This window comes from Camponotus floridanus, unplaced genomic scaffold, assembly GCF_003227725.1.
Source record: "Camponotus floridanus strain SB8 unplaced genomic scaffold, Cflo_v7.5 scaffold319, whole genome shotgun sequence".
Classification (NCBI taxonomy): domain Eukaryota; kingdom Metazoa; phylum Arthropoda; class Insecta; order Hymenoptera; family Formicidae; genus Camponotus; species Camponotus floridanus.
The window spans coordinates 320-12,780 of NW_020229458.1; the positions used below are offsets into that span (position 1 = coordinate 320).

A 12,461-nucleotide genomic window follows, 5' to 3' on the forward strand; every position below is an offset into this window, starting at 1 on the left:
ACATACATACATACATACAGATATAGATGCATATGTGTGTGTGCGTACGTACGTGCATGTATGTGTGTTACATATAATCACTTAAAAAAAATATTCAGATATGCTTGACATAAAATATGTAATTTGTATATTGACATAAAATATGGTAATTTGAAATTTATAGATTCATATTATTGATATTATTAGAATTATTATTAGAATATTTATTAGAATTTGAATATTTATTAGATCATATTAAGTAATATCATAATTACGTAAGTAATATCATATTAAGTAATATCATATTACTTAATATGATCTAATGAAAATCTAATCTTATCTTAAATGCTTATTTTTATTTTTTGCTTGTTCTTTCTTCTTTAGGAAGACGATCGCCAGCATGTTGTAACCATGATTTAATAACAGCTTGTATTTATCAATCGTAGAATCTAATCGAGAATTAATTATAGTCTCTGAAATAGAAAAATAAAATAATTAAAATATAAAATATTTTTTAGATTATATAGATATTTAGAACATATAGATAGAATATAGATATATATTTTATAAAGCACTAAATTTTTAGTCTCCACAATTTTTGAAATTATATTAACGAACTTCAAATAGAAAAATATATATGTACAACATTAATTTATAAAAAAATAAGAAAGAATTTCATTATAATCATTGTCATCATTATTAAATATGATGATAGTTATAATGGATAATAAAGGAGTATGCTTCAATTTTCTTATTGATTTTTTTTTTGAATATTGTTATATTCTAAAAATTTATTTTGTATAAATAAGTAGTTATAAATAATTATTTAACTAATAAAGGTATACAATAAAGATAAAATTTATATTATAGTAAACTATTCATATATAAAATAATATAAAAAAAGAAAATGTAAAATGTATCACTAATGATTACATAAATATGTAACATAGAAAAGAAACTATGTAAATTAGAAGCAAAACATCTTTGTTTTCATTAAAAGTTAATATGATATAAATATCTAAGCGTATAAATATCTAAATTTTAGTTTTAACATACTCCTTAAAGAAAAATGAAAAATAATAAGCAAATAATAAAATAGTATGCAAAAAGATAAATACCAATTATCAAATCCATAATCTTCATTTCTTTTACCATTAGCGAATTTTTTTGTCCTGTCCATGACATTTTATATGCCATTTGATCAGTTAAGGTAGCAGTTAAAGCATTTCGTACATGTTTTTGGAAAGTTGTACCACCGATATTTTTTATCATTTTTTCTGTGATGCAATGATATTTAACTTTAATTAAAATATGTAAGGACATTTTCAATGTAAAAAATTATAGCAAAATACATTAGAAATAATTGATAAAACATAGTTTAATAAGAAATATATACGCTAAAATGTTACATAAATTTTGAAATACAATATGAAATCACTCACATATTGTGACCGAGCTGCAGCATCTTCTTTTAGTAATATTTCAAAGTCTTTCAATTCTTTTTCTGATGTAATAGGCAAGTTTAAAGCAAGATTATTGGTAGCATCGCGAGGTGCTTCATTACTCATATCCAATACAAGAAGATAAACTGAATTTATTGTTTTTTTAATTGTCTGAATATCTCTACGACAGGATGCTATAAAAAGAAATCGGATATATTACAATTTAATCAACCAACAGATAAGAAGTTCATAATTATTCTTACCGCAACATAATTCATGATGTTCGAACGTACGTCGTTCGTTTTGTCGGTCAGTATTATTTTGTATACGTGCTGCAGAGAGAATTTTTATAGAGATTAATACTTGATATTTTTTTTAATACATTAATTTTTAGAGGTAATGATAATCTTACATAGAATAAGTTTGTTGTATGTAATTCATGTTATATCAATTTTCATTTATTGAATGTATAAATGTAAGTAATACCTACTAGTTTCAATGACATTATGAATAATTGAATTATTTTTTAATATTTTATCGTTATCCAATTGAGCTGAATCTACGAAGATAATTATTTTGTTAGTATTAATTAACATAAATTTATTTCAATTTTCGTTTTTTTTAACTTACTAAGTATATTTTGTTGCAACGATATTTGTTCGTCGAGTTGATTCGTGTCATTTAGATCATTTAATGTTTCAGATATATATATTTCATTATTTGATTCAACATTATTGTTTGTTGGTTCAGATTGTTTCGTTAGAAGTGGTTCCTGACTAAAGAAATTTCCATATTCCAAAGGTTGACTTTCAAAACCTATGTTATTGTTTTCATTGTCAACAAAACACTTTGCTACACCTGTGAAAAAATTGATTAAATGCATTTTTCCAAAATTTAAATTTTAAGTTTTATTGAATAAAGGAATAATAAATTTAATCAAAATTTTAAAGTGAATAATATTAAAATAATCGATTATATTCCAAATTTTGTTATTACATGCTTCATCTTCGCTTGTAAATTTCTTATTATTATTCTTTGAAATATAATTGGTTGGAGGTTTTTGGAAACTCTTTTGGATATCTATAAGAAAATGAGAGTCTATTAAATTAATAAATTAATAAATTAAATAAACTATTAAATAAACTATTAAATTAATATATTATTATTAATTTATAATTAATCAGTTAATTTCTTGTAATGATTTACTGTAAGGTTTTAGAATTTGTTCTGCAGCTTCATCAGATTCTTCATTAGAATTTTCATCAGATTTTTCATTAGATTCTTTATCTTCACCTAGAGAAATATTATTTTTTGAAGTTTCGGAAGTCTTTTATTTTTAACATCTATAAAAATATATACATATATGAGAAATAGAACTTTATAACATTTTAAGACAAAATATTAAAAAGTAAAATGTTTTTATTTCTTAATGTAAAATTTTGTAAAATTAAAATGACTTTAAATACTTACATGATTTCTTATCATATTCTTCATCGGAAGAACAAAGTCGATATGGTTTTTTGATTGCACGTTTCATGGGAAGTGGCTTACAATTAGTTGCTTTATTTGTGATTGTTTCAAATGCATCTTCGTCATTAGTCGAAATATTAAGAGCTTCGATTTCAATACTTCTAGCTTCATTATATGTAGCTTCAAAATTATATATATATTCAAAATAATATATACTAAAAATCTGAAGATAAAATACATTGATATTTTAAACCTACCAAATGGTCCTATAAACCTGTTATAATGAATTGTACTCCAATTTTCTTTTGGCAATGTTGCTTTAATGCTTTCAAGTGTAGGATTTTTAGATTTTGGTGGCCACTTAAAAATTTTAGACTCCTTAAATAACCAACAACTTGGTATGGTAGCACACTACTCTTTCCAAAATACAATAAAATACATATTTGTCGAATTAACAATTTTTTAAGAAGTAATCTAGAAAAAAAATTCATGTAAAATTGATAATTAATAAATTTACTTATGAAAAAGATTACTTTTTTAAAGTAATTTTAATCAGTTTTACATGATTTTATCAATGGAAATATTTTTTTTTAATTTATCACAATATCAATTGCAAACGATATATAGTGACAATTTAGTCATGTTAAATAAAAGTAATTTATACATAATAATCTACTGTTGAGTCAAGTGTTGAAGACAATTACAACGGTTCTTTATTTACTATGAATAAAATATTTAATAAATTGAAAACATATATCTTATGATTAAAATTAATTTTTAAAGAAAGAAATAGCACTTAATATTTAAAACAAAACTGTCTAAATATTTATATTAGGTGGTAAACTTAATTTCTGCCGCTAAATATTACATATACAATATTTAGCGGCAAAAATTAAGTTTATCACTTAATAATAATAAATTTGCAAAAACTTAAGTGTTAAGCATAACCTTAAATATAGGTTATTTTATTTATTCCTTCACTTTAATTAATCCGTTTCTTATTTGCATAATTGATTTTAGTTTTATTTTTCGTAATGACAATAGCACATTATAGTTTTATTTGCATATGCGTTTAATACCGATATTTTAAGGAAAATTATATTATTATAATTATTTGCAACTTTGTTACAGCTACACAAAAATACATTCGTAAAAGCACATTCATATATACCTGTAAACAATTAAATTATTTAAAACTACGGTTATCTCTCTAATTTTAGATCTATTTTTTTATCTGGATTGGTTCAGAATTTCTCTTTCTGGTTTCAACGTAGAGTGGAAAAAATACTAAACTAGTACATCTAGTTCAGTTTAAAACAACAGATTTTTTGATAGCAGTATGCCGCGTAAATTCAAATAATGATAAACAAAATTTGAAACTTTTATTGATCGATACATAATAAAAATAAAATGCAAATGCAAATAAACGAATATTGTTATATGTATTATGTTACATATATATTGTTATATATATTATGTTAATCAATAAAAGGAATAATTAATACTAATTTATAATAATATAATAATAAAGTTTTAAATTCTTAATTTTAGATCATTATTTTTTATACTGTGGATTGAAAATAATAATCAATTAGATGAATGTAGCAAGGGCAAAAAACAATAAGATTTGTTATATGGAATACATACAGCCTTTTTGCTAACGTTATTTGCATTGATAATTGTCTGTTGAGACCATTGATTCCCGACTGCAATATCAAACTCCTTTGAATCAATAGGATAATTTGGAAAAGCTACAGAATTCATCAATAATTCTCCAATTAAAATAGGTTTTTCATCATGATCTAAACAAATATTTTTAATGCGTACGATAGTCCTATCCTGCAAATAACAATATTGATCTGCTTTATTCATTATTGATAGTGTAAATTTATTAAAATGTATAATATTATATGAGGTAATACCAAGTTCTTTCGATATTTTATGATTTTTACATGTCACTGTAGGTTTTTCGAAAAATAAATCTTTCTTTTTTTCAAAATTACATGCAATACGTTCTACAATTCTATTGTGCAGCTGCTGTAAAGGTTTTTCTGCCTTTTTTAGTGTTTTTTTAATATTATATAAGTAACTCTCAAATGAAAAACAACTGAAAGAATCAAGATGACCAAATTTTAAAACATCACTGGCTAAATGAATTAAATTATGGATATTATATATCAAAAAATCGGTACCATATAATTCAGTACATTTCTCTACAAAATATTCCAATAAATCTGCAACATATTTATTATTATCTTTGCAATCTGTTTCGTGACAAAGAATCCTGATTGCACAGTGTAGAGAAATAAAATGGATGAAATATTTCTTTGGTAAATAATTTTGAAGAACAATTGGACCTACATACAATAAAAATAATCTCAATTCAGTCGCTTTCCATCGATCAAGATATTCTAATTCCCGAGTTTTTCTAGCAAATTCAGATGGAATCCATTTTGTTATGATTTTTAAATTTACAGATATTTCTTTTATCGTTTTAGCAGAAAATTTAATACATTTATGAGATCCTTTTGTTACCTTTTGTAAGATTTTTTTTACAGCTCCGAGACAAACAAGATGCATGTAATCAAGTGGGAATTGCGAGACCATCCCTAAATCTGCTTCTTCAAATAATGATGTTCCAGTATGATGATTTTCATCAATACGTTTAATGAAATTTTCATCTGTTCTTAAAGCTGCACTCGAATTCAAAAATAACATGCGATGATTGTAATAATTTCCTTCTTCTCTACATTTTCCACATCCAAAGTAGCCATTGTGACCTTTTGTACATGTAATGAAAGATCGTGCTGGACTGTCACAAATTACAGCTCTAATTGTACAATAACAGTAAAAATTTGATTGCAATAGTTAAATCCGCTTCTATGTAAAATGTTATATTCATCAATAAATTCTCTCAGAAATGTATTACAGGAGTTAGGCTTCTCATATCCATGATAAGCTCCGATTACAAATGGCTCGGAAATTTTTGGATAAATTTCTCCCAGAATGGGATAAAGTTCACTTTTTGAACTTTTGGCTATTGGCAATCCATCAATATTTACATTTATCTGGATATCATGAGATATTTTATTGATACCAATCATTCTCAATTGATCAGTTAAAGCATTTTTTAAACCATAATGAAAATATTCACCTGGTGGTACACTACGAATTATTGTTGATTTTGGTGTTCCAAGTAAAGTTCTTGGATCTAAAGGTAGATTGCGAAATTGATCTAATTCAGCATTTCTTAATATTTTTAGAAGAGCGCCAGTTGCTTCATGAGTTATGCCATGATTGCACACCCATCGTGCCATTATTTTATTAAAATTTTGAGATTTTTCCTGTAATACATTTTTATAAAATCCATTTGTAACCTGATTTTCATCTATTGAATTACTTTCACAATCATTGTGATTATTTATGAAAATATTGATAGTATTTTTGTTATTCGATTCTTTCAAGACATAATTCATAAATTTATCATCTTGAAATTCAGAATCACTTGTAGTTTCTTTTGTTACTGTTTTGCCACATTTAATACTTTTGAATGTAGATATTAGACTATTAATATCATTTCGATTATTATCCAAAGAATTACAAAGTTCCTTGAGGCGTCTTTTTTTGACTTTTAGATAAATATTTAAATTTTCGTTTTAACATTTTATTATTTAATCGCATCACCTAAAAAATAAAACAGCTATATTCTATTGATAATTGAAATGTTATATATATATATATATATGAGAGAGAGAGAGAGATTTATGAAAAGTTTAATAAATAAAGAATGAAAAATTGAATATAAATGTATTTAATCTTCTAAAGATAATAAATTTACCTGTATTTATAACCTTAAAACCTTCGAATTAATAATGCAGTCTTAATTATTTCTACATATACGTTTTTACATATTGTTACGTCGCGGGCGTAACAATATATGTAGAGTTCACTCCGCGACAACGATTCGTTCCCTGGTCCCTCTCGCGGGGCAAGGGAAGCGTAGCCTCTGACCAATCTAAAGCCACTGCCACGCTGCCAGCTGATTGGTCAATTCTACGCTCTCTTTGCCCCGCGAGAGAGGGGCTACGGAACGAATCGTTGTCGCGCAGTGTTCAACGTGCTGATTTTCTTTTATAGACACGAAATATTTAAACTAAAATATTATTATAACATTTCAATATATCTTTAATTTTGAGGATAGAAACATGCTTTCTCACTATACTGCTTATATGCACCGCAGTGCGCGAGTGTGCATACGCACATGTACTACAAGTTTACTGTCATTTTCAAGATGACATTTTGATATCGATTTAAAGAAAATACATCTTATATAAAACACTTCTTAAATAAGATGTCTTTTAGACCTCTTTCACCTTTTTATAACAGATATCTTAATATATTTATCTAGTAGATATCTTCCTTCATTACTCAAAAAGTTATCTTTAAAAAGATAGCTTAAAGAAATCTTTCTGACTTATATGCTGTGTGGGTAATAATTAGTAAAACTAATTATTAACTATTAATTATGAATTATTAACTATTAACAATTAACATTATTCAATTGCATAAACATATACACATAGATAATTAAGTAATTGATTTATACCGTAAACTATTATTATATCGATATTAGCGCCAATTATACACAACTTGTAGCTTAAGATAGTCGTTAGTCAATATTTGACTTGATAGTAGAATTGTGATAGTTGAACAAGTAACAATAGTCTTTAATTAATTGAAAACAATATAGAAAAGGCAATGTTTTCGCATAACCAGTATATACATAGATTTATTTGTTAAATAAAATTTTTAAAACCGATTTTTCTTATATTACATAATTAATAAAAAAATGTAGTTTATAAATATTTAAAAAAATTTTTGTTTAAAACATATATATACAAAAACATCAAATAATATAAATTAATAAGATAAATCAATAAATATAACAATGCATAACTAATATAATAATATAATAACGTCGATATAATTATGAACGATAATCGTTTACAACTAACACTCTAATAATTAAAATGTATATCAAGCTGAGATATTATATATAGTACTTTTTAGAATTATATATGTGTTATAAATGTATATCAAGCGGATATCGAGCTGAGATATTATATATAGTACTCTTAGTATATAGTACTCTTTAGAATTATATATTTTTCCATTTACTTGAAACATGTTAAATTATTCTCGGAAGAAAGTAAATCCCGAGATAAAGGAGAAGTATTAATTCCAACCATAAAAAGTATAATACTAAGAATTCCTATGATGAACTGAAAGTAAGTATCAAATAATATATTATAATTATCGCTATTATATATTTTTGTACATAAGCCTAACTTCTAAACTACATTTTGCTTGTACAAATATGAATAATATTAAAAACTAACCTTAAAAGTGAATTTGTATCCAAAGCAAAACAAACCCATTCCATCGAATTTTAATGGCTGAAGTAATAATTGAAAAATAAACTGGCAAATCTGCATTATAATATTTGTTATTTAAAATTGATTAATGAAAGCTGTTTAAAATCGAAAGATTTTAGGCTAGAAGATATATCTTACATCTTCGCGTATCTGGTCAAAATAAACAAGGTTTGTCAATTTATAGATTATGTCCATAGTTTTCTTCGCCTGAAATAATATAAAATTAATTTGACGATAAAGTTGGTTTTATTTAAGATTTATATTTTTATTCATAATAATTACATGAATTTCGAGAAATGCAAATTTATTTGAATAAATTATTAATCATTATAAAGAAAAATTTCTCAGATTTTTTATTAAAAAAAATGAGAAGTATTTATTTTCTTATTTCTTTTAATTTAAATACTTTCCTAAGATACTGTAGATTTAATATTATTTATTGGAAAGATTGAATATCAGACCAAATCAAAATCGTATACATATACATATCATAATAAATAATTTTTTTAATAATTTATCTAAAAATTACGACTTACCTTGATGCTAACGCTTTCGCAAATATAATTGAATGTTACGAACTTTATTACTATTAAGTTGCAACCTATGTTATTAATTACAAATAGTATTATATTGTGTTTACGAACTTCATTGTCTTTAGAAACTTTAGTGAAGCATAATAATATACGATATTCAAAATAAATTGATGTGGTCAAAAGAATAAAATGGAATATCGTCTGTAGGGTCATTTGCGTTCCAAAAAAATCATTTATATTGCGAGCTATTCGGCAAAGTTCCAAATGAAGATGCCTAAAAGATAGTATATTATTAGATAAATATATTTAAAAGACTTCAAGAAAATATAATCACTGATCTACTTCTTCTAAGAGATGCATGCATATAATGTTTATTTATTTAAAATTAAGTACGATCAGAGATATATAATCACAAGGATTATTAAAAATCTACATTTATTACTTACATTGAAATAATTATTTTGTCATAAAGCTCAGTAAAAGTAATGTTTATTCTTACATTACGTAAAAAAATTTGAAAATTTGCAATTATATATATTTTGAGAAAAAAACAGATTTTTTTTAATAGATACACAAAATTACCACAAATTAAATAGAAATTGTGTTAATAAAATTAATAATACATTAAGATGCAACATATTTATATATTTATACATTAATAAAATTATCCTCTTTTTTATTAAAATAATTTCTCCAATTTTGCTGATTTTCATTTTAAGATATATCAATTTACATTGAAATCCATAATATATGCTCGCGATTTTTACTGCTTTGGACATAGTAGCGATTAACAGAAGATTTTTTCCAAGTGCCTCTCAATCCACATTTTTCTATCTTTGACAATTGTTCAATACAATCATTGATTTTATCGAATTCAGTACCAATGTATCTGTAATTTAAAGAAATAAAGAAACATTCAAGAATATAAAATGCTTAAACTGTTTTATTTAATATATATTTATGTCACAAATTAAGAGCATGTTTCAATTCTTATTAAATTCACACTATATTATTTTATAAAAATAACATCTTTTACGACATTTTTACAATAGCACTTTTACACACAATTTATATACATTTAAAAATTAATAAAAGTAAATTATTCAAATTTTTTAATAATGCTTACATAATTAAAAAAATGGAACTTGTACAAACCTTAAAAGAAATATAATCATTATATCTATCAATTCATTGAGAAAGAAAGCATAATCTATAATGCAAGCCATAACTGCGAGTTGTGTATCTTGAAATTTTTTTATGTACCATATAGAAATACCTATGCACCAAATGCAAACTATCATAAACCATATAATCAATATCCATTTTACCGAATTTTTCATTTTACAATATTCCTTTGGTATTCTAAACAGATCCAACGTATCATCTATGAGACCGAGTTTTCTCACACTCATATAGAATTTCTAAGAATAGCAATAACAAGAAAATATATAATATTATAAATGTCTTTCTTGATATGTGCATAAAATATATATTAATGTATTTAGTAACAATATAATATATGTGTGTTATGTGTATATATTGTGTGTGTGTCATAAAATCTTATCAAATATATATTCTAGTTATTTATATGAAATATATAAGATATATACAAAATCTATTAATATACAAAATATATTAATATACAAAATCTATTAATTAAATATATGTAGTTTTGGTTTCTGATGATCCAATAAGTGAAAATAAAATTATATTTGAGAAACATAAGATTATTTTATACACATTACGCATTATATACATTATACACATTATATAAATATACACATTAAATAAAAAAAATAGATTATTTATTTCATATTTAATCAAATTAGATTTTATCAAATATAATTTAATTTGACTTTACCAGATAATTAATAACAAAATAACGAATAATAAAAATTATTTTGAATTTAGATAAATCGTATTTCGTGTTATTTACTTCACTGTAAATATTATAGTAAGTTATAATAAGACATTCATAAAGAAAAAATGTGTACCTCATGTTTGCAAATGGTGGTGATTGTAAATATTATTGTCATAAACAAAATTGTCCCTATTAAGAAAAATCTCAAAACACCTTTGAATAAACATCTGGTTGTAAGGAAAATCGACATATAATAAAAGGCATAGGCATAAACACTCCACGGAATTAGTACAGAAAAGATGTTCAAGCAAAATCTTAAATAACTCGAACTTTTCTTAAAGATTCCAAAAGGAAACAAAAAGTTAAAAAAAAGGTGTTAAAACGTTTTCTATAGTGTCGACCATGATCGCAAACTGTGACAATTCTATACGTTAATTATTATATAGATCCCAAGTTGAAGATGATATAGCGTGCTAACGTTACATGTACATACATTAATAATATAATAAGACGACATTTGATTAGACCATTGTTTGGACAGCGTTAAAATATTAAACAGCAATGTAGATGTAAATAATTAAGATAATCAATACTGCAATTATTATATTTTTAGTTTCTGTATTTTCTCTCTATTTCATATCTCCTTATTAGATACAAAATGTATCCGTATAAACGCACATAATACGTTATAATTAATATAACATAATTTGTAAGCAATTACAAATAACATAAAAATTACTACAAATAATTACTAACAATCCTAAATAAAATGGTATAAATAATTTAGAATCTTTGAAAAAATGTTTGCAACGTTCTTTTTAGTATTTAAATTATTGTATCTTGTCCTTCAAATGATGTCCTTCAAATGACGCAACTTCATATGAAAAAAAAATAGAAGAAAAAGAGAAACCAAAATAAAGAAAACGTAATAATCATATTGTTGCAATCTTTTAAATTAATTGATAGCACATCTGTCTTTATTTTCCGATTATTTTCCGATATTTGCTCAAAATTCATCAAAATAGCATTTCATTAAAATAGCATAATATATACATATTTGAATTACTGCATTACTAGCATACATTATTTATTTTCTCGTAAATATAATAAAAAATAACATAGTCAATCGATATCATTAGATAATAAACAATATTAGTTACAATAATTGCTAAGCAGCTTTTACTTTATTGACAGAGTTATAATTTTTTAAATATTTAATATTGAAATTGTTTAGTAAATAAAAGTTAAGCAGTAATATTTTTTTATTGTACCAATTGTACCAATCGTATCATTTAAAAGACCTAAATTAATATCGATATTTCTTTTAATCATTATGTGTATATGTTAATTATACAGTTATGATTCTTGCTAATTCTAACTGTTTGAAAACTATCTTCATCATCTTTATTTAATATCTTCATAACTTTTTTCTTTAAATACACATTCTGCCAGATCCTAAGCAACAAGTTTTATCTCATTTGAAGAAATATGATTTAACATTGCAATATTTAAAATATTACATAATGCATAAGTTAGAAATAAACAAACTGTATTTATTGGTAAGGTTTGCAAATAATTACATAATTCTTGTAATAAGCCGTCAAAATTAATTCCTCTAAAATTTACATTCCTGTTTCTAAAAAATAGATACATTTAAGTATGTTATCATTCCAACTCTAACTTTCGTTAATATAACTCAATAAGAATTATCTCCTTGTAGTCGTTATCTCCTTATAGTCAT

General features: G+C 24.0%; 2 protein-coding genes across 5 annotated transcripts; both read right to left on the reverse strand.

Annotated features, from left to right (window-relative positions):
* Positions 1-417: 417 nt before the first annotated feature.
* LOC112638526 (hybrid signal transduction histidine kinase D-like) lies at positions 418-3,312 on the reverse strand. 2 transcript variants are annotated; one of them, XM_025410403.1, is made up of 9 exons: positions 3,149-3,312; positions 2,892-3,071; positions 2,628-2,714; positions 2,418-2,501; positions 2,052-2,279; positions 1,912-1,980; positions 1,685-1,753; positions 1,422-1,615; positions 418-452 (listed from the first exon to the last, which is right to left on the reverse strand). In XM_025410403.1, the coding sequence occupies exons 2-9, from the start codon at positions 2,956-2,958 to the stop codon at positions 444-446; spliced, it is 807 nt and encodes a 268-aa protein (XP_025266188.1). In that variant the 5' UTR covers positions 2,959-3,071; positions 3,149-3,312; the 3' UTR covers positions 418-443. The 2 variants fall into 2 exon arrangements, with proteins under 2 accessions (XP_025266188.1, XP_025266189.1); XM_025410404.1 differs by lacking the exon at positions 2,418-2,501.
* A 24-nt stretch (positions 3,313-3,336) lies between these two features.
* LOC112638527 lies at positions 3,337-6,500 on the reverse strand. Of its 3 annotated transcripts, none has more exons than XM_025410406.1 (3): positions 5,427-6,500; positions 4,539-4,730; positions 3,337-3,365 (listed from the first exon to the last, which is right to left on the reverse strand). In XM_025410406.1, exons 1-3 carry the CDS (start codon positions 5,607-5,609, stop codon positions 3,354-3,356), a joined length of 387 nt encoding a protein of 128 aa, XP_025266191.1. In that variant the 5' UTR covers positions 5,610-6,500; the 3' UTR covers positions 3,337-3,353. The 3 variants fall into 3 exon arrangements, 2 of the variants coding, with proteins under 2 accessions (XP_025266191.1, XP_025266190.1); XR_003123061.1 differs by lacking the exons at positions 3,337-3,365; positions 5,427-6,500 and adding exons at positions 4,814-4,998; positions 5,084-5,118 and having other exon boundaries at positions 4,448-4,730; XM_025410405.1 differs by lacking the exon at positions 3,337-3,365 and having other exon boundaries at positions 4,448-4,730.
* Positions 6,501-12,461: the final 5,961 nt, after the last annotated feature.